The following is a 20308-nucleotide window of genomic DNA, read 5'->3' as shown; positions in this document are numbered from 1 at the left end:
CGTTTACCGATGTTTAGGGCAGTCTGTTTAAATCAATTTTAGGTGCATATTTTGTTGGACCGTTAAACCTATAAGACAAAGTGTTGTATAATAAATTACATTTAGTTTTGATGCAAAATAATAGGTATACATTGGTAAGCTTTTTATAAAGAAGCTGGTAGTTATACAGTATAATATACTGTACGATGACATGGCAAGTTTACGTTACAGTAGTTTTTTTTTTTTTTTAAATGTTCAAAAAATGTGTAATTCAATTTTGTCCATTCCCATGTGATTTAAGACTTTATGCGCAAGATTCTTAAGGCTGGAACCTTCCTGGAAATATGTCTCGTCGGCTAACAAGAGAAGAGTTAGATGAACAATTTGAGCAATTCCTAAAGGAGGTAGGCTAAACTGTAATGTTTGATTGGAGCTCCTGCTTCAGGGCATCATTATGCAGCTGTTTGTACTAGTAACTGAATTTTTAATTACAATAAATGACATTGAGTAAAAAAGTCATAGTTGGCTCAAGAAATGTTCAGGCTAATAGGAGTACATTTTAGGACACAACTTTAATGAGTGTGGTAGTTTACAACCTTTTTCCGATGTATAATATAATGTATACATTATTATTTTGTGTAGGGAAACATAACTTAGCTAATATATAACGGGTGGAAATACTGTAAGACTCCCATTGCATAGCAGTTTGATCCATTCCTGATTTTACTATGAGTGTAATAAGACACACCTGAGCTTGTTACCTATACACTGTGGTTAATCAAGCTCGTAGTAAAACCTGGTGTGGGTGAAACTGCTATGCAGTAGTAATCTTATTACTCTGAAGTAATGGCTCCCTAAAGTTCAGTTGATTTAATCACACCATTTGTTGGTTTTTGTTTAAAAACAGCAACAACAACTTTTTTATTTTTTATTTTAAATGTTTCAGTCTGTCTCTGATGATTCCATCGACTTTGGAAATGCAACAAGGTCAAGCATCTTGGATACACTGGGAGACGCCGAAAAGAAACAAATCAAGAAGAAAGACTCCAAACCATGGTGGAACAATGATGATCATGACGATGATGATTCCTCTGGAAAAGGTAAGTTAATGTCAGTTGAGTCACCATGAAAACAGAATGGACGTGCAGAATCAGAATCCATGTTAAATGCCAACATGCCTTAATGCAGGGCTTCCCAACCCTGGTCCTGGGGACCCCATGTGTCTTCTGGTTTTCATTCCAACTGAGCTCTCAATTACTTAACTAAGCCCTTAAATGAACTACTAATTTGCTTAATTAGACCTTTTAATTGTTCTCAGCTCCTAAAAAGCTGCAGAAGTCAAGTTACATATAAAATGTTATAACTAACTTGAAATCTGCAACTATTTGAATTATGCTATCCTTCGGATGAGATGTAAAACCAAGGTCCTGTTGTAAGTAACTCTGCAGCAGTTGTTGTTGATGCATAGTTAACCCCCTAGTCTGTAAATCGCTTTGGAGATGACACTTGTACACAGGATAATATGTACTTGAATTTTGACAAATCCGTGCTTGTGCCTTTGATTTTAAAACTGGTTCATGCTGTTTCACAAAATAAATATGAGCATAGGAATATTTAATCTTAATATAACACATGTTCTATGATGATCAGTGTTGACCAATATTTCATTATATGATAATTTCAGACAAGACCCACTTGGTAAATCAGTTCTAAAGTGCTGACTATTTATTGTGGACTACTAAATTGTCTTCAAAAAAGATGCTAGGGGTTAACAAACCTCACCTGTGTTATCCCTGAAGATATCAGAATGGAAAACTTTAGCAATAGAATAACTAAACAAAAGTAATCCAATTGGCTGGCATTGGCATGCCATGAATAACTTGGATTAGAATTGGTAATATGCAGTCAGATTACAATTGTAAATCCTGCAATAGAGGTGGTGGTGGACCAGTTTGTGTGGTACATTTATTAAGCATGCATACAGAAGTATTGGCTTAAGATAAAGAAAGATTTTTCATAAATATCAGTTTTCAGGTGCTCAGTTTGTAGTTGTACCTTTTGACCACAGGGAGTCACACAAGATCCAAGAACAACAATTCCTACAAGTTGCATTTATTAACAGTGAAGTTAATTGAGTTTTAATAACACTTCTGTTACTGTAATTAATGAACTGAAAGTAATTAGTAGCTAAAATAATAGATGTCATTCCACATTCATGAAAGTTTGTGAAGCTGCATTTCAAAAGTTTTAGGACATTACAATAAGTTTAAAGAGGTAGGCTTCTTTTTTCAAGCATACTGTACCAACAACATGCATGTATAACTAATAGTATCTGCACTGCTATGATTCCACATATGCCTTTATATAGTGCATCTTGTACAAACTGTGCATCTGTTTTTAAGCATAACTTACAATGGGATCCACAGTGATTCAAAATCTTCTGGCAGAATTGGCAGCAAAATTGAAGCTGGTGTGACATGCCATTTGTTAACCAGCCATTATGTGTTTTGAAATTTCAATATAATTCAATTATAACAAATACATTTGTTCACCAGCAGTTGTAACACGCTGAAAATCGTTTTACAATGGAAGACAGTCTATATAGTGGGCCATAGGAATAATAATAATAAAAAAAGTTAGATCACATTTTAAATATATTCAGACCATCTTCTAAATCAAATCGCTGCACATTCTAATTTGATAAACAGGAAATTAACCCAAAACCAATAAAGTATTTCAATGCACAAGCTGTGCTGTTTCAATACTATTGTACCATCCAAAAACAGTATAATTTTCAATACAGTCGGTGCCACTTTTTCGAGAAGGATAAATATGCCAAATAAGCAGCTTTCCGAATTAAATGAGAGGCAGTTGAGACGACCTTAGTCACACTTTTTTGATTCTTAATGAAAAGAAAAAGAATGAAATCACATTATGATTAAATGTTAAATACGTAATTTAAAATATGAGTCAATGTTTTTTTTTAATTCTAAACAAAATTCATCGCACCGGCGATGTTGACACTACGTTGCGAGCATTGTTCCTCAGTACTGTGATTGTTGCATATTACATGCTTTATTTACAGGTGGCTACAGTGCAGTTTACTCTTGCAATTTAATGTTTCTATTATATGTAAGTGTTGTACAGCAAAATAATAAAAAAAAAAAAAAAAAAAACTTTTCAAAAATAAAATTTATTTTTTCAACAATTATTCAACCCAGTAACATTTTTATACAGCAAATAAAATAAAAAATTAAACATTTCCAAAGAAATTATTTCTTCAACGATTCTTTGAATACATCTGTGAATTACTTTAGCAGTTAGTTTCTTTGTTTTGCAACCTTCTGCATTTCCATGAGCTCCTGCATCTGCCTTTTCTGTTCCTCTGCAGTCTTACAATTGAAGTTTGTTTGTTTTTTCTCTCCAATATGCTTTAAGTCTTATAGTATATATATAATTTTGTTTATAATGTGCTCTTGGTTAGATAGAAATGTAACACTGCAAAAGTACCTAATTTTTAGTAAATTTCTCTTATTCTAACGTCCTCTTTCTGCCACGATAAAAAAAAAAAAAGTGTTTAAAGTTTTTATATATATATAAATTTAAAAAAAGCATTACGTATAGCTCACATTTAACACTTTGCTATTCGTCCATTATTTTTCTTTTTAAATGCTGTTAAGAAAATATTCCTTAATGTAAGGCCGACCGAACAAACAATAACAAGCAGAGCATTTCGAATGCTTCAGATTCACTTTGTTTAAAAGGAAAAATAGTCAAATAATTATGCTGTTAATTTAAATAAACTATCATATTTTTTTTTTTTTTACGAAAAAGAATGCATACAGATATGTTTGTCAAAAAAGTCCAATACGTGGGGAAATTACACCACAGTCGCCGCACTGGTATTATACCTCCGCCATTTTGAAACGTCCACCGAGTAGCTCCTCAGAATGTTAGCTAACTTTACGAAGCTCTCTCGGTGTGCAGGTTGTTCAATATAAAGCAGCACGTAACGCTCTGCCTATTGAATGCACCCCTGGTGTACTGTCTTATTTTATAGGCCTTTACAGGGAATGTGGCTGTACAGTGATTTGTAACTTAATGTAATCTCACTTTTTCCAAAGTACTTTTTAAATGGTTTGTAGACTTCTTTTATATATATATATATATAAAAAAAAAACTCAGGAAGTGTACTGTGTAAACTATTTAAAACCAAATTCCTAGTTGATCTCCATACAGTTAATGCCACTGCAGTATTACAGCCCAGATTCATTGTTCACTGGATAATATAAATGAGCACAGTGTTAAGTGTTATATTGCATGCTGAGCTAGCAGCAGTCGTCTGAAAAAGGCTTGGTGATTAATTCATGTTTTTTGTCAGCAGCATCCTTCTTATTGACATTCAATTATTCTTAAATCTTGCAGTTGTTGTTATTCCATCCACTTTCGTTCACTGTTTGTGCTTTCTGAATGCACTTTGTCTAAGATGCATATATTCTGAAAATAGGCATTTTAGAAACTGGTGATGCAACTGGTAGGGAGGCACGCTTTGTAAATTTAGTGAGACGCATGTCTCGAGCAGTTACTTAAGGTAGATATATTAAATCCCACATTGACCAATGATGAGAAAAACAGAATATAGTTACAATTGTATTGTGATGAAAAAATATTTGTTTACATAAAGGAGGTTACATGGTAGGATCTTTCATGTAGAAAATATCAACACTGTAGACTATTTTTCTTTTGCTTCCCTGAGCTACAGCAGATCTTGCAGATGAGTAACTGTTGCTACCTGCATGACTTTAAAATACAATGAGAAAATGACAAAAAGGCCTCAGGAAAAGGAAACTTGCTTACCTGATGCTGAAACTACCATGATGCAAACTGGAATTTGATAAATAACAGACTTTCATTTGGTATGAACAAAGGTGTCAGGCTATTGGAAAAATGGAATGGGTGATGTGTACAGGTACACTTTTCCAGTGGTTGAAAGTATAACTCTGCCCTCTAGTGTCTTCTTGTTTTCGTGGTGAATATACATATATTCAACCTAGACAACAAAGACTATGCAACCTTTTGGAAGGAAATATTATCCGTCTAGAAAAAGTCATGTAGCAGTAGGTAAAACTCTATGTTTTATTTTAAATTATGTTATTGGAATCTAGCATGTAATTTGTCATACCAAGTCAGGGCTTTGAATTTCAGCGTGGGAATCGGGAATTTTCCAAGTTGCTCCCGCATATCTGCAACTTTCAGTGCGGGAAAATCCCACAGAGATATTTTAAGACACCAAGCTACTGTATTTTTCACCCAATTTAGAATGCCCAATTCTGGTTAAAGTAAATAAATAAATAAAAGTAGTGCAGTGCTGGATATTTTAAGTGCCGCGAGACTTTATTCTCTCATACGTGATTCTTGGCCGCTATCTTTAAGCATTATAGAAACGCCGTACACTGCAGTAAGTAAACAGTTTTGAAAAAAAGACGATATTATGTCTATCTAGGTGTTGTTCTGCAAGCGGTAAATTTCGCTTTAACTCTTAAAACTCAACCTCATTCATTTTCGGTCGCCAGCACACTGAAGGTTACGCACATATTACTCAGGCACCGTAAAAGCCATCTACCTACCTGACTTGTTTAAAAGTATAGACTCGAGGCTTTCCAAAGACGTATTCAGTGTGTGTATGCGGTACACCTAGCCGTAACTACGGTCGCCTGAGGTTAAGCCTCTCATCTTGTGACAGAGTTCACAGCTTAGGTTTCATTTTGAGCTTATTGCTTCGTCATTGTAGCAGCTAGACTGAAAGGGGTGGTATCGTTGGAAAGCTTAGAAACTCATCTTACCTCCATGTTCATTTCATATTGAGGTTCAATGGTATATATAGCAGTGACCAAACATGATTATTTTGGAAAAAAGTATTTTTTTTCCTATATTCTCATCTCTACCACATAGTATGTCTGATCCTGTTGCAACTTACATAATTTGAAAGGAAATTTCGTGGCTTTTCATTTGATATGTTACATGCATGCAGTACAAACTATCCAGTAGTTAAACATACATAAATGAAATCAGATGGAAATAGGGATGAGTGTAAAGAGTTAACAAAAGAAATGGAGCACTGGTTAAAAAGAGGAGCACCTTTTTCTTCTGCTGCATGCAAAAACTTTACGTCAGGCAATGGCAAAAGCAATGGAGAGTGCTCTGTCTCACAGTGATGAACAGCTGTTAGGTCTCCTGAAAGCAGCTTATTTTAAAGTAACACCAGTGTGAATGATGATGCAGTAAAATATATATAGTTTTTTATATGCAAAAGTGCCTTTTCTTTTGCCATTCCCCCCTAAAATTTTGGAATCCCCCCCATTGGCTGCAGCATAGGGTGGAAATCCCCCCAGCACACAAAAATGAAATTCAAGCCCTGCCAAGTGATTAAAAATGGCCGACGCTACACTATCTACTGTAATCAACATCTAATATAAGACTATTTGATAAATTATGTGCTTTATCACTTCTTGTTGGTTAATCCTAGTATGTGCTGTGTTTGCCAATGATTTAATCTTGTTCTTCTTGGCTTTAATGTTGGTGTTTTATACTTTCTTTTTCTGTTTCTCTGTTTTTTATATATATATATATATATAATATATATATATATATATATATATATATATATATATATATATATAAAGAACCACAAAAAAGAAGATTTACAAAACTGAAAAAAGGGCGGGATGTTCCTCAAAGTGAAGCTGTTACCTCGGCTGGAGAACACAAGGAGAACTGTTCTGAGCACTCGCCTCGCGGTATTTGATATTTTACTGTACATCAGTATATTTTAGAGTCTTCAAGTTTACTCATCCTTCTATCTTGGAGTGGGTTCTGAAGAGAAAACTGGGTTAACTGATTTGATCTGCAGTGAGGGGAAGGTATACAGCCGATAATGCTGTCTGAGTCATGTTTATAATTTATTTTAGTAAACTGTATTATGAAATAATTAATACTTCCAAAGATCATTTTTTGTATTCAGTGCCACCATCTGTACCAAGCATGGTCTCTCAAATGGCTTACCATACAAAATAATAAAAAAAAAAAAACATGGTTTTACAAGGTTTAAACCGGTGAAGAGAACTGTGGGGTCTTCTTCTTCTTCTTCTTCTTCTTCTTCTTCTTCTTGTGTGTAAACCTGTTTTGTTTGTGAATATAAAGTGTTTTGTGACTGGTAAACAGCTTAGCTGTCCAGTGTGATAGTTAAGAAGAATTCTCTCAAAGTTTAGTTAATACTCCATGTGGGAGTTAGGTTTTCGTTTGCATTTTCTTTATTTCTGTAATACTAAAAACAGCATGAAAGTGGCATTTAAACTTCAATTTTTCTGTCTGGGTCTGTTAAAAGGGGCTTCGGATTTTTAATTTTGCTTTTCTTATTGTTCTCATCCACTGTACTGTTTCATTCCGAATGTGTGCTTTCCATGTAGTCCCTTTAAATCCTAACCCTAAACCTTGCAGCAAGGCACTGGATAAATTGAAGAAGCTGGAGCAGTTCCATCAGGCTAAGAAAGAAGTGCACTTGAATGCAGAAGGGGAAAGCAGTGACAGTGATTCCCAAGGCAGTGCTGATGGTAACATTCAATGGATCTAAACGGCAGCAGATCTAAATACTGTCATTGTTTGAATCATTAAAATAGGACCGATGGCATTTTTGCATATTTCTTGCAGACAGAATTTTATTGAAGTCAATCAGATGCACTGTAAGAACCTTGGTATACAAAGTTCCCTATTTTAATGACATAACTGTCACAATAGATCCACTGCCGTTTTAGATTAATAGAATAGACCCTAATATATTTTATGTGTCATCATTACTCCCTTAAGTTTTAACAAAGTTTCCTAAACCCATGTGTGACAGGGTGGCTGAGTGGTCTGACGTCAGGCCAGAAGCAGGAAGGGAAACAGAGCAAAAATAAAAGGTTTAAATAAAACAAGTCACGAACACAAAATAAATAAAACAACACAGGTCAGGCTGGGCAGATTGCCTTCACTGTTCCTATGTCTTTTTCGTTTCGCTTGCTTTCTCTCTCTCTCCACTCTCGCTCCTCATACACCCACCCCAAATGCAGAGAGCTGCAGGCTTTTATAGCGTGGCTGAGGGGTTTAACTGGCTAGTAATTAGTCTATTACCCCTCGGCCACAATCTGCACGAGTTTATTAAATACTGTGTGGATGGGTCTTCCCATCCACGCTACTAAACAAAAACAAAACATTCGGCTACGCCGTCACTAACAAAACAATAACAAAATACGCGCCGCTTCACCGTCATATAAATACAATAACTAAACAAACAAATAAATACAAAATAACCCGGCGGAGGGGGAAACCCTGTTCTAAAATAAACACACATTTAATCAGCAGGGCTTACTACCGCCCTGCTACACCATGGTACAGTGACCAAAAAATGTTTGTCATTTTTAGGTCTCGTTTTGGAGCGTATTATTTTTTTTGTGCAAATCACAAGAAAGTTGCGTTGCTAAGCAGATGCAAAGCTGGACAGAAGTTCCCTCAATTCAGCTGATTAAATCAGGCTTTTAAATAATGTATTTTCTATAAATTCGTCTTGTGATCATAATACTGCATAAAATTACCAGTGCTGTGTTTTTCACTGATGAGGGTGGCTGTAAACAACTTACTTACTTTTTTTCATGGAATAACTACAATATGCTCAGAATGTTTCCCATGAGGTATCTGTATGCATACTAAGTGTTCTCTTATTCTGAATAAACTTTCCTAATACCTGATTGACGGCACCAATCCTGAGTTTAAAATGTTTGTCTACTTGGCTCATTTTCCCTCAGCTTTACCTTTAAATCCTGAGTTTGATAATGATCATTTTTTAACAGAAAGGTAAAACAATAAAACAAAACAAAAAATCATTGTGTATGGTATGATGAGACTTTAGTGTCCAGATTTGTTCATAGAGCATATGTGGAAAGAAAATAGGAAGTCTTGATGCGCTACAAAACTATGCGTCAGAGACAAACATGCTAAAAAAGGGATTCATAGGGTACTGTTAATTCCTTAGGATAGGGATTACCTGCCCGAGAGCCTACTGCAGGGTTTATTTACATTTGAAAATATCTCCTAGACCTACCTAACTGAAGAAACCCTTATTTTCAAAAAATGAAAATAATTGATTCTCCCTGGACATTATTAAAAGGTCTTGCTGAATAATTCAAATAGAACATTAGGAACATGAGTAAGATGATGCATAAGTAATTTGATTCCAGTTTAAAAATTATGGACATGCACATTTTCATAGTTTATTCAATGCACCACAATGCCACGCTATTTTAATTTGTAAAGCATATTCTTTCCACAGTAGTAATAATTATATGATTTAGTTCCAAACAGGAGTCAGATACTGTAAAAACAGTTCTGCAGAACATGATCACTATAATTGTCCAGTTTTGATTATTGGTTCTCCGTATGTTTGGTCCCAGTGCTGTGAACAGAAAGATTGAATGAGCAATACATTTCTGAGTTCCTTACAGGATTGTTGTGCTTCAATGGACTATGAGAACCAATTATCCTGAATTTGTCTTGCCAGAATTCAGTTGCAATACATTTGCAGCTTTATATGAGTCTGCCATGCATTATGGATGGAAACAGACAAAAAGGACATCTCTAAACAGATGCTAATGGACAATCTATGCTAATTAATGTCCATTGCATAATTCAAAGTATATTATAATTAGAAATGGCCAAGAAAAAGGATTATACTGAAGCGAAAAGGCAAAAGGTAGTGGCCCACAGCTACTAAAATTGTTGAAATTAATATTGGGATATGTTTCAACCGGCTGTTAATTACCAAATGGCTTGCATAGAAATGTGTATTGATTACTTCTCTAATTGTAAATCAGTAGGTTATTAAGCTTAAATCAGTGAAAGTTATCATTAAAAATGGTTATACCTGACTGCATATGGCAATACGTCCACCCCATGTCTTGTTTTGAAATTCCAAAAGGTGGCCCATCGAGAAATGTAACTGAGGATCATGACCTGTTTATTTAACGTTTGTCATGTGTTTTGCATATGCTGTATTTACTTGTATAATATATATTTTATAGTTTAGTATCCATATTTAGTTGTGACTTCAGCATGAATGAATATGAGAGAAGGAAGAGCAGAATTGTCAATACCCTGTTACCTCAAAAAACATTCTGTGTCCTACCAGTTGAAACCAGCAGAATACAAGTGGTACATACCTGGTACATATTAATTACAAATAATAGATAATAAGGTAGCCTTTAAAGTAATTACACATGGTGTGTGTTTAAATAAAGCAATTTTTATTGTATAGGAATACTGGCAACAGGCAGGAGCTTTCTCAAATCCCAAAGGAGCTCGCAGACTATTGAAGAAGTAGATGAAGAGGAGCAGAGAGAGACGTCACCGGGTCAGCCAAGTGACAATGTAGCTGTGTCTATCAGCAGAGACAGCTTGGAACCTGAAGGTAAGACGTCTTTAAACAGGGCCACTGGTTTCAAATGAGCCATTCCTGCACGAATTAACCTATCACAAAGTACCAAAAAATGTAGGTTTGTTGTATAGTTCATCACACATCATCTGAATGGTGGAAAATGTAAGAAAACACAGAGTTCACATACTTCACTAAAAGTAAAGCAAGAGAAAATAGCGACAGAGACTGAGAGAATATTTTTTGAGCATAGCTTTTTATTTCAGAAATTTGTTCTGAAAGCCATTAATGAAGCTTATATACGTATGTTAATTTTTCGTCATTGAAACTATTCTACACTTTCCATTATCCCAGCAATCTAAAATCTTGTAATAGAACCGAGTATTTATTAAGTTTCTCTTCAACAAGAGGCAAAAGTTAATTTGCTAAGTATATATACAGTGGTTTGCGGAAGTATTCATCCCCTCCTAATAATGTCACATTTTGTTGAATTACAAATAATGTATGCACAGTTTTTCAAACAACCTTTTTTTATTCAAAGCTGTAGTGGTTAAACTGAACATTGTTATATGAGGAGGAGGTTAAATGTCAGCAAAACTTGCAAAGAAAATGTACAAAATGAAATTTACTGGTTGCATAAGTATTTAGCCCCTTAAGTCAGTACTTGGTAGAAGCACCTTTTGCAGCAATTACTGCTATGAGTCGTTTTGGATAGGTCTCTACTAGCTTTGCACAGTAGGATAGTGAAATATTTGCCCATTCTTCACGGGACAATTGCTCCAGTTCTGATAAGTTTGTTGGGGATCGTCGATGGACTGCAATCTTCAAGTCTCGCCATAAATTTTCGATTGGATTCAAGTCAGGACTTTGACTGGGCCACTCAAGAACATTAATTCTCTTCTTGTTCAACTACTCTAGCGTGGCTTTTGGCTTTGTGCATCGAGTCATTGTCCTGCTGAAATGTGAATTTCCTCCCCAGTTTCAGAGTCTTAGTCGACTCAAACAGGTTTTCCTCAAAAATTCGCCTGTACTTTGCACCATACATTCCCCCCTCTATCCTGACAAGCTTCTCAGTCCCTGCTGAAGAGAAGCATCCCCATAACATGATGCTGCCACCACCATACTTGACAGTTGGGATGGTGTTGACTGGGTGATGTGCAAAAAAAAATATTTGGGCTCCCTGATTAATAGATTAATCGGACCGATTAATCAACTAAAGAGTTGATAGCAGATTTTTTTCTTTTTTTACAATTAATCTACAGATTAATCTACCGATTTATTAACTAATGCCCATAAATTAAACAACACAGTTGTAGTCAAAAGTTTACATACCCCAATGGAAATATATAATTCCTAGACATTTCTCAAACAAATAATTATAGGAAAAATCTTTTGTAGCAAAAGTTTTGCTTTTGTGGATGAGGAAAAAGTTACAAGAAATAGATGTCTACAATTATTTAGGTACGGTGTGCTTTTCTTTGTACACCTCTCCAGGCTTTCTCCAAACGTAACGACCATCGGCGTGACCAAATAGCTCGATTTTTGTTTCATCATTCAACAAAACCTTTGACCAGAACTCATATCCGCCCCTTTTCAAAGGAACGCCATTTTCTCTTGAAAAAACTGCTGAATAGCGATTCTGTGACATAACAGAAAATTAACTACAGAACATAATGCAAAAGAAAGATACTCCAAAAACGTCACTGTTCTGTGACTTTCAGGAATTCAAACAAATTCATCTCGACAGATATGACGGTCGGGATATAAACTTATTATGCAGCAGTCAGCAAGCGACACGGAGAGCAGTACGCCAAAAAAAATGGAGGAGGGTAGTAGTGGAAAATTATTGACCGACGGGGCTATATCTATATCATATATATATATATATATATATATATATATATATACAGTACTGTGCAAAAGTTTTAGGCAGGTGTGAAAAAATGCTGTAAAGTAAGAATGCTTTCAAAAATAGACATGTTAATAGTTTATATTTATCAATTAACAAAATGCAAAGTGAGTGAACAGAAGAAAAATCTACATCAAATCAATATTTGGTGTGACCACCCTTTGCCTTCAAAACAGCATCAATTCTTCTAGGTACACTTGCACACAGTTTTTGAAGGAACTCGGCAGGTAGGTTGGCCCAAACATCTTGGAGAACTAACCACAGTTCTTCTGTGGATTTAGGCAGCCTCAGTTGCTTCTCTCTCTTCATGTAATCCCAGACAGACTCGATGATGTTGAGATCAGGGCTCTGTGGGGGGCCATACCATCACTTCCAGGACTCTTTGTTCTTCTTTACGCTGAAGATAGTTCTTAATGACTTTCGCTGTATGTTTGGGGTCGTTGTCATGCTGCAGAATAAATTTGGGGCCAATCAGATGCCTCCCTGATGGTATTGCATGATGGATAAGTATCTGCCTGTACTTCTCAGCATTGAGGAGACCATTAATTCTGACCAAATCCCCAACTCCATTTGCAGAAATGCAGCCCCAAACTTGCAAGGAACCTCCACCATGCATCACTGTTGCCTGCAGACACTCATTCGTGTACCGCTCTCCAGCCCTTCGGCGAACAAACTGCCTTCTGCTACAGCCAAATATTTCAAATTTTGACTTATCAGTCCAGAGCACCTGCTGCCATTTTTCTGCACCCCAGTTCCTGTGTTTTCGTGCATAGTTGAGTCGCTTGGCCTTGTTTCCACGTCGGAGGTATGGCTTTTTGGCCGCAAGTCTTCCATGAAGGCCACTTCTGACCAGACTTCTCCGGACAGTAGATGGGTATACCAGGGTCCCACTGTTTTCTGCCAATTCTGAGCTGATGGCACTGCTGGACATCTTCCGATTGCGAAGGGAAGTAAGCATGATGTGTCTTTCATCTGCTGCAGTAAGTTTCCTTGGCCGACCACTGCGTCTACGGTCCTCAACGTTGCCCGTTTCTTTGTGCTTCTTCAAAAGAGCTTGGACAGCACATCTGGAAACCCCTGTCTGCCTTGAAATTTCTGCCTGGGAGAGACCTTGCTGATGCAGTATAACTACCTTGTGTCTTGTTGCTGTGCTCAGTCTTGCCATGGTGTATGACTTTTGACAGTAAACTGTCTTCAGCAACCTCACCTTGTTAGCTGAGTTTGGCTGTTCCTAAACCCAGTTTTATTCCTCCTTCACAGCTGTTTCTGTTTCAGTTAATGATTGTGTTTCAACCTACGTATTGAATTGATGATCATTAGCACCTGTTTGGTATAATTGTTTAATCATACACCTGACTATATGCCTACAAAATCCCTGACTTTGTGCAAGTGTACCTAGAAGAATTGATGCTGTTTTGAAGGCAAAGGGTGGTCACACCAAATATGGATTTGATTTAGATTTTTCTTCTGTTCACTCACTTTGCATTTAGTTAATTGATAAATATAATCTATTAACATGTCTATTTTTGAAAGCATTCTTACTTTACAGCATTTTTTCACACCTGCCTAAAACTTTTGCACAGTACTGTATGTATATATATATATATATATATATATATATATATATATATATATATATATATATATATATATATATATATAACAAATCCTCAGGTGGTCACTGAAATCTTCTAAAAATAATGCAGCCATAACCATGCCTTGAATTGACAGAATGATGTTCCAATATGCGTCAGCTCTATAACACATAACATTAATAATGCCTTTATCATTTAGACTCTGTGATGGCTTCAGGACCTGGGCCGAGTGCTGTGGGGTTCGGAATGGACACTTTAGATGAAGAGGAAGAAAAGGAACGTTTTTTTGCTAACCTTGAAAGAGGAGCGTCGTCCACTATTGATTATTCAAAATTAAACAAAGAGCTGGACTCGACAGGCTCCACTGTCATTGCAACTTTGAGGTACTGTCACTGTTTCTCTCTATTGTAAGGAAAATACATAACTTAATTACAAATGTTTTCATCAGCCTTAGTTCAATTTATGTTCCTCCTCAATTATTTTATTATTGTTATGGGTGCTTTCCTTTTTTATGTGTGCTTGCGTAAAAAGCTAAACAAATAATGATTGAAGCAGAAACAATAGAGAATGATAGAGACTTACATTAGAACATTCAATAGGTAAGAGGTAACAAAATCTAACAATGAAAATGGTACAACATGTTCATGGCTGAAATAATAAATACATAACCTATTTCTTTAGAAGATAAAACTGCAAGCTTAGATATTATTAGGTTGAAAGAAATATAGTCTGCTTGTGTAAAGAAGTAATGTGAAATAAAGCCTTTGTTATTTTCTAGAAACAATGAAAAGCCAGCATTGGAAAACGAGGAGAACAAAGAGGAAAAAGAGGACTCTCTGCCTAAAAGTACACATAGTAAGAGATACTCACTGCATACTGTTACCAACATTTTTAAACAAAACCTAAATAAAATATGGTTTCCTGGTTTGGCAATTGTATTTTTTGCATGGAATATGCCATGTAAATAGTAGTAAATATTGGAGATTGAATGTCTTACCTATACAATAAATACTTTGTATTGTTTTTTCACCAAACGCATATTTTTTTAATGCATTAATTTTAGTAATTTATTATCATATACAGTCAGTCTGTCACGTATTTGACTGCTGTGGAGCCAGAGTAAGGGCAGATATTATAAAACGGAATCTTGGCCATTGCCTCCAAATTGCTTTTCTGATTAGTGCAACAGAAAGATTGACCCTGGGGCGGGTTTAATTCTCAGTCGATCTGGCAGTTCATTGGTGCTCTGTTTTTCATGCTGTAGTAGGCGTGGCATGGCATCAAGTCCATGGGGTAATAAAGTTAATAACAAGCTTTTTTTCTGAAGTTTGTTATATATTTTTAATAAAATGGCATCTCTGGGGGACACTGCTGCTGTACCCTTGAGCAAGGTACTTTACCTAGATTGCTCCAGTAAAAACCCAACTGTATAAATGGGTAATTGTATGTAAAAATAATGTGATATCTTGTAACAATTGTAAGTCGCCCTGGATAAGGGCGTCTGCTAAGAAATAAATAATAATGTACATAATTATGCAAAACAAAAATGCCGTACCACAAAAACATGTTCAATCCTTCACCATTTGAAATGAAAACATTCAGAATTACTGTGGATGGAGTTACTGATGACAGTAAAAAGGAAACATCCATAATAAACAGAACGCTTCAGATGGCAACATTTATTTAGCTCTTACATCCCTGTGAATACGTATAACACAATTTGTATAGGACATTTTCTTTTTTCAATATTAATTCAGAGAACGCATAGGTGTAAATAAATTATGTATAGGCTTTAATTTACCAGTAAACTTTTATGCAAATCGTTTGTTTAAAAAAATAAAAAATAAAAATAACTAAATGTCCTTTATCTGTGTAATTTAAAAAAAAAAAAAAATAAATAAAAAAATCTGTTCATTTTATTGATTCTGTAACACATGTAAGCTGTGTTTATTATTATTATTATTATTATTATTATTATTATTATTATTGGTTGGTTTTGTTTTGTTCTGTTCTTTATATACACAAAATAAATAAATATTTAGTTTAGTTTCTTTTATTCACTTTGTAGCGACAGGTCCAGCACAGGTACTGTACATCTCAATAGTGCAGTAGAAATACAAAGAGACATTTACTTTTTTTTTTATTCAGTCGTCGCCAATGGTTTTTTATCCCGGTTTTCTCCCCAATTTGGAATGCCCAATTGTTATTTGTATCCCGGTTTACCGCTGCAACCCCCTGGCGACTCGGAAAACGGAAACTGGAACGCGCGTCCTCTGAAACGTGCTCCTGCCAATCCGTCATCTATCGCACCGCGGATCAACAGCGAGGTCACCAGACCTATTGTGCTGGAGGACAACACAGATCTGATGGCTCCACTGCAGAACCGCAGGCGCCCTATTGGCCACAGGGGTCACTGGTGTGCAGTGGACTGTGGATTCCCTTGCCGATATAAGCCCTCCCTATCCTAGGAACCCCCGGTCACGGTCAGTAGTGACATAGCCTAGATTCTAACCTGCGATCTCCAGGCTATAGGGTGCTTCCTGCACTCCACGCGGAGCGCCTTTACTGGATGCGCCACTCGGGAGCCCCGAGAGACATTTACTAAGATAAAAATAATAATACAAATGCTTTTAAAAAGACCAAATTCCCATTGGGCTTATTTATTTATTTTTTTAGATTCTATAGATGTTTTAGTATTACATGCAGGACAGCCGCTATAAGATCATTATTTTATTAAAAATGTGCACGGATTAATCTGCCGGTTAATCTACCAGTTAATTAACTAAGAAATAAATAATAGAACTAATACTGCTAAGAAATAAATAATAGAACTAATGACCATAAATTAACCAATCAAAAATTTGAATCGAGTGACAGCCCTAATTTCAATATATACTTTGGTGTGTACGTTGTTTTTTTTTTTTTTACTTTGTAGTTAAGTCTTTACAATGTTAAAACGTTATTTGCTTATTCAGGTTCTTTGCTTAGAAAATACTAACCAGGGCTGTCAGTATACACCATAATGTAATATAAAGAGTGCATGTGTGTTTGTAGGTATGGTTTAAACGCTGACAGCTACATTGCATTTAAACAGTCATGAAAATGTACCAAAAGCACATCACTAGCGTGGTGTAAGTACTGTCAAGTACAAGCCTCCTCTCCATCTTGTCCTCTTCCGTTTCCTGTGTGTGTTTTTTTGAAGTGTATCATCAAAACTGGCATTTTATGTTCCTAATGCCTAGCCTGTCAATGACAAAGACATCCCGGAAGAAAGATGGCGTCAGAAGTGTTTTGGCACTAAAATTAGAGCGGTCCGGCGCGTAGGGGTTAAATGCCAGATTAAGCCAGAATAAAAGATATTGAAGACCAAAAAATATTTTGGAATGTGGAAAATAGATAATGAAACTTCTTCTTTTCAGTGATGTTGTTTTCTCTTCCTTAGTGTCTGCTGATTACAGTGAAGATTTCGAGGAGGATGCGGGTGGCAGGGAAGACCAAGAAATAGTACTTCGTCCTGCCAGTAGTGATCATTGTGAGAAAGAGAAGCATGACCAGGTAGTACTTTATAAAGTTGTGCACAGACACCTACAGTATATGTAGACAGACACTGAAATATGGTTGGTAAGGTTTTGTGTACATGCACAAGATCAACTAGTCCAAAGAACCCAAGGTAATAGGCAGGAGAAAGGGGTCTGACTTGCATTCATGGTCATCCTACCTGAATAACTTGTATTTTTCCTTTTGACAACCCACATAAAAACATTATGGTTCCCTTTCAAGTACGAAATGTAACCATTACCGTATGGGTATTTACCTCCTAAAGACTCGAAACCTGAATAAGATATGTCAAAGCTGCTCGACGAGCCTGTGATGCAGTCATTGGCCTCCCCCAAAGGCATAGAAAAAACTGCTGTCACAGACCACAGTGTCATTTTTTCCTGACCTGACAGGAGAGCTGTTTCAGATAAGTACTTATTACTTTTTCTGCTATATATTTCACATTTATTGTGTTTTACACAATTTATATGTGATGTTAAAAATAACTGCTGTATTAGTTTTACTAATTACCCATATTTGTGCACTAAAGTCTGTTGTTTGTTACGTTCCACTGCGGCCTTGTGCCCCGTGTGAAGCCAGTGGGTTGAGTCGCTCTTTCCTAGGGATCAAGCAATGTAAGTTGGCTGACTTAGTCTGCCTGTTGAGGACATGCACGGCAGATATTCTTTCTGCCTGGGGCCAGAGCTCGCCATGGAGGCACTGGTGAACCGCAGTTTCTGCAAGTTTTGTGCACATTTGTCTAAGTGCATGCTTGAGAAACGTCTCTCCTGCAGCTCTACAGAACGCTGTGTGTCCCTTACTCCTGCACAGCGCTCTTCACCATCACCCTGTGTTAGAGCAGTGGCTGCATCCTCACCCCATGGCTCTGTTCCAAGGGAGACCGGACAACGTAAGTAGCCCACACAGGAAACTGTCGTCCTCATCTTCCTCTGCTTCTCTTTCTCTTCCCCCCGAGGAAGAAGAGTCGCCGTTCCGTTGATTGGTGGACTCAGAGCTGATGGAAAAGCTCTGGGCAGCTGTTTCCCAACAAGGAACGGTGCTCGCAGAATTACTGCGTGAATGTTTGGCGCCACCTGCCCCATCTGTCCCCTTGGGGCCCCAGGGGGCTACAAGTGCAGATTAGCAACAGGAGGACATGCTGTCTATCGCCGCCTCTGAGGAGGGGGGCGAACAGGAGCTGGCGTGGAGTCAGACAGCACATCCCCTGCGGTTAAGCTGTCCCTGTCGGCAGAGCTTCTACTGGTGATCACCACAGACATCTGGGTTCTTACTACCGTTCAGACCAGCTACTCACTGCAGTTCAAGCACGGTCCCCCTCCCTTTCGGGGCGTGAATGTAACATCAGTCACTGACCCAAAGGATGCTGTGGTGGTGTCTCAGGAGGTAACAGCTCTTCTGCAAAAACAGGCTATTCGCATGATAGACACCCTCCAGTTGGAGGCAGGGTTCTACTCCAGGTGGGATGGTAGCCTCAGACTGATCCTCGACCTCAGACAGGTCAACCTGTGTCTGAGTCAAAGGAGGTTCAAAATGTTGGCTATTTAACAGCTGTTGCAGTCAGTCAGGCCAGGCAACTGGTTCACTACGGTGGACCTCAAAGACGCTTATTTCCACATCACCAAAAAAACAGCGCACAGGAAGCACCTGCGGTTTGCTTGTCAGGGAACAGTGTACGAGTTCCATGTCTTGCCAATTGGCCTCTTCCTAGCTCCCCGGGCCTTCTCGAAGTGCTTGGAAGCTATCCTGGCTCCTTTGACACTCAAAGGCATCAGAGTGCTCAATTATCTGGACGACTGGCTTATTTGCACCCAGTCTCCAGCAAAGGCAGAGGCCCACACAGAACTTGTCACCAGCATACTTCAATGGTTGGGCCTTACTGTGAGTCATGCGAAGAGCCAGCTCACGCCTTCTCAGACAGCCTATCTAGGAGTGTGCTTGAACTCTAGGTCCATGTTGTCCACTCTGTCGGACAACAGAGTGCAGAGAATAGCCGCCGTTTAGAGCTCTTTCAGCTGAACAGAGCGCTCGTGGTAGTGACATTCCAGAGACTTCTGGGCTTGATGGCAGCAGCTTTCCAGACCCTTGCATTGTCTCCTATGCCTGCAGTTACGTCACTGTCTAAAGGTGCTTTCTTGGTGGAAAAAGCCTGCCCAGCTATGCCTTGGCAAAGCGCTGGGCAGTGTCACCAGAAGGGAGGTCGTCACCATGGCAGAGGTGCACAAGATGTGTGGAACCCCCCTTGGCAGGGCCTCCACATCAATGTTTTAGAACTGCAGGCAGTTTACCTGGCCTTGCAGAATTTTTTGCAGGAGGTTCGAGGGAGACATGTGCTTGTCCGAGGTGGTGAGCCTCATTTGGGAGAGGTTTGGGAGAGCAGAGATAGATCTCTTTGTCTCCCAGGAATCAACCCACTGTCCCCTCTGGTTTTCCATAATAGATGCCTTCACACCGCTCGTGCTGCTTCCGCTGTGCCTGTACAAAAATCAGGCAGGACCGGGCCAAGGTGCTCCTAGTAACTGGTTTTCAACCGCGATGCAGCTCCTGAGCGACCGGCCGTAGAGACTGCCCAAGCGCCGCGACCTGTTCAGTCAGCCACGGGTTACCTTATGGCATCTGGCCCTGAAAGGCTGCTTTTGAGCTGTCTGGAGCTTTCTAATAGGGTCATTGACATATAATTGTAACCATTAAGCTTCAGAGTCACTGCGTCCATGATTGCAGCAGGCTTGAAGGAAAAATGACTTCGAGGTCTGTGACTGCAGTGTTTTTATGTCCTCGGGGACGGGCCATGACTGCGTCACAGGCTCA

At 37.9% G+C, this 20308-nt stretch overlaps 1 protein-coding gene across 6 annotated transcripts in view; it reads left to right on the top strand.

Moving 5' to 3' along the window:
- The window catches only part of cep162 (centrosomal protein 162), a 57336-nt gene that overhangs the window by 1107 nt on the left and 35921 nt on the right, over positions 1 to 20308 (top strand). For 3 of the 6 annotated variants that reach the window (XM_059025663.1, XM_059025662.1, XM_059025661.1), the window contains exons 2-9: positions 281 to 383; positions 926 to 1079; positions 6663 to 6776; positions 7446 to 7589; positions 10325 to 10477; positions 14145 to 14328; positions 14724 to 14800; positions 17388 to 17500. In XM_059025663.1, coding sequence (XP_058881646.1) covers positions 324 to 383; positions 926 to 1079; positions 6663 to 6776; positions 7446 to 7589; positions 10325 to 10477; positions 14145 to 14328; positions 14724 to 14800; positions 17388 to 17500 — 999 coding nt within the window. In that variant the 5' untranslated portion in view covers positions 281 to 323. Of the gene's footprint in view, positions 1 to 280; positions 384 to 925; positions 1080 to 1327; positions 1412 to 6662; positions 6777 to 7445; positions 7590 to 10324; positions 10478 to 14144; positions 14329 to 14723; positions 14801 to 17387; positions 17501 to 20308 lie in introns of those variants that run through there. The other 3 variants (XM_059025664.1, XM_034018863.3, XM_059025665.1) reach the window with 3 other exon arrangements.

Source organism: Acipenser ruthenus, chromosome 6, assembly GCF_902713425.1.
Source record: "Acipenser ruthenus chromosome 6, fAciRut3.2 maternal haplotype, whole genome shotgun sequence".
Lineage (NCBI taxonomy): Eukaryota > Metazoa > Chordata > Actinopteri > Acipenseriformes > Acipenseridae > Acipenser > Acipenser ruthenus.
The sequence above is the reverse complement of the archived record's forward strand: the minus strand, read 5'-3'. Positions and strand labels throughout refer to the sequence as shown.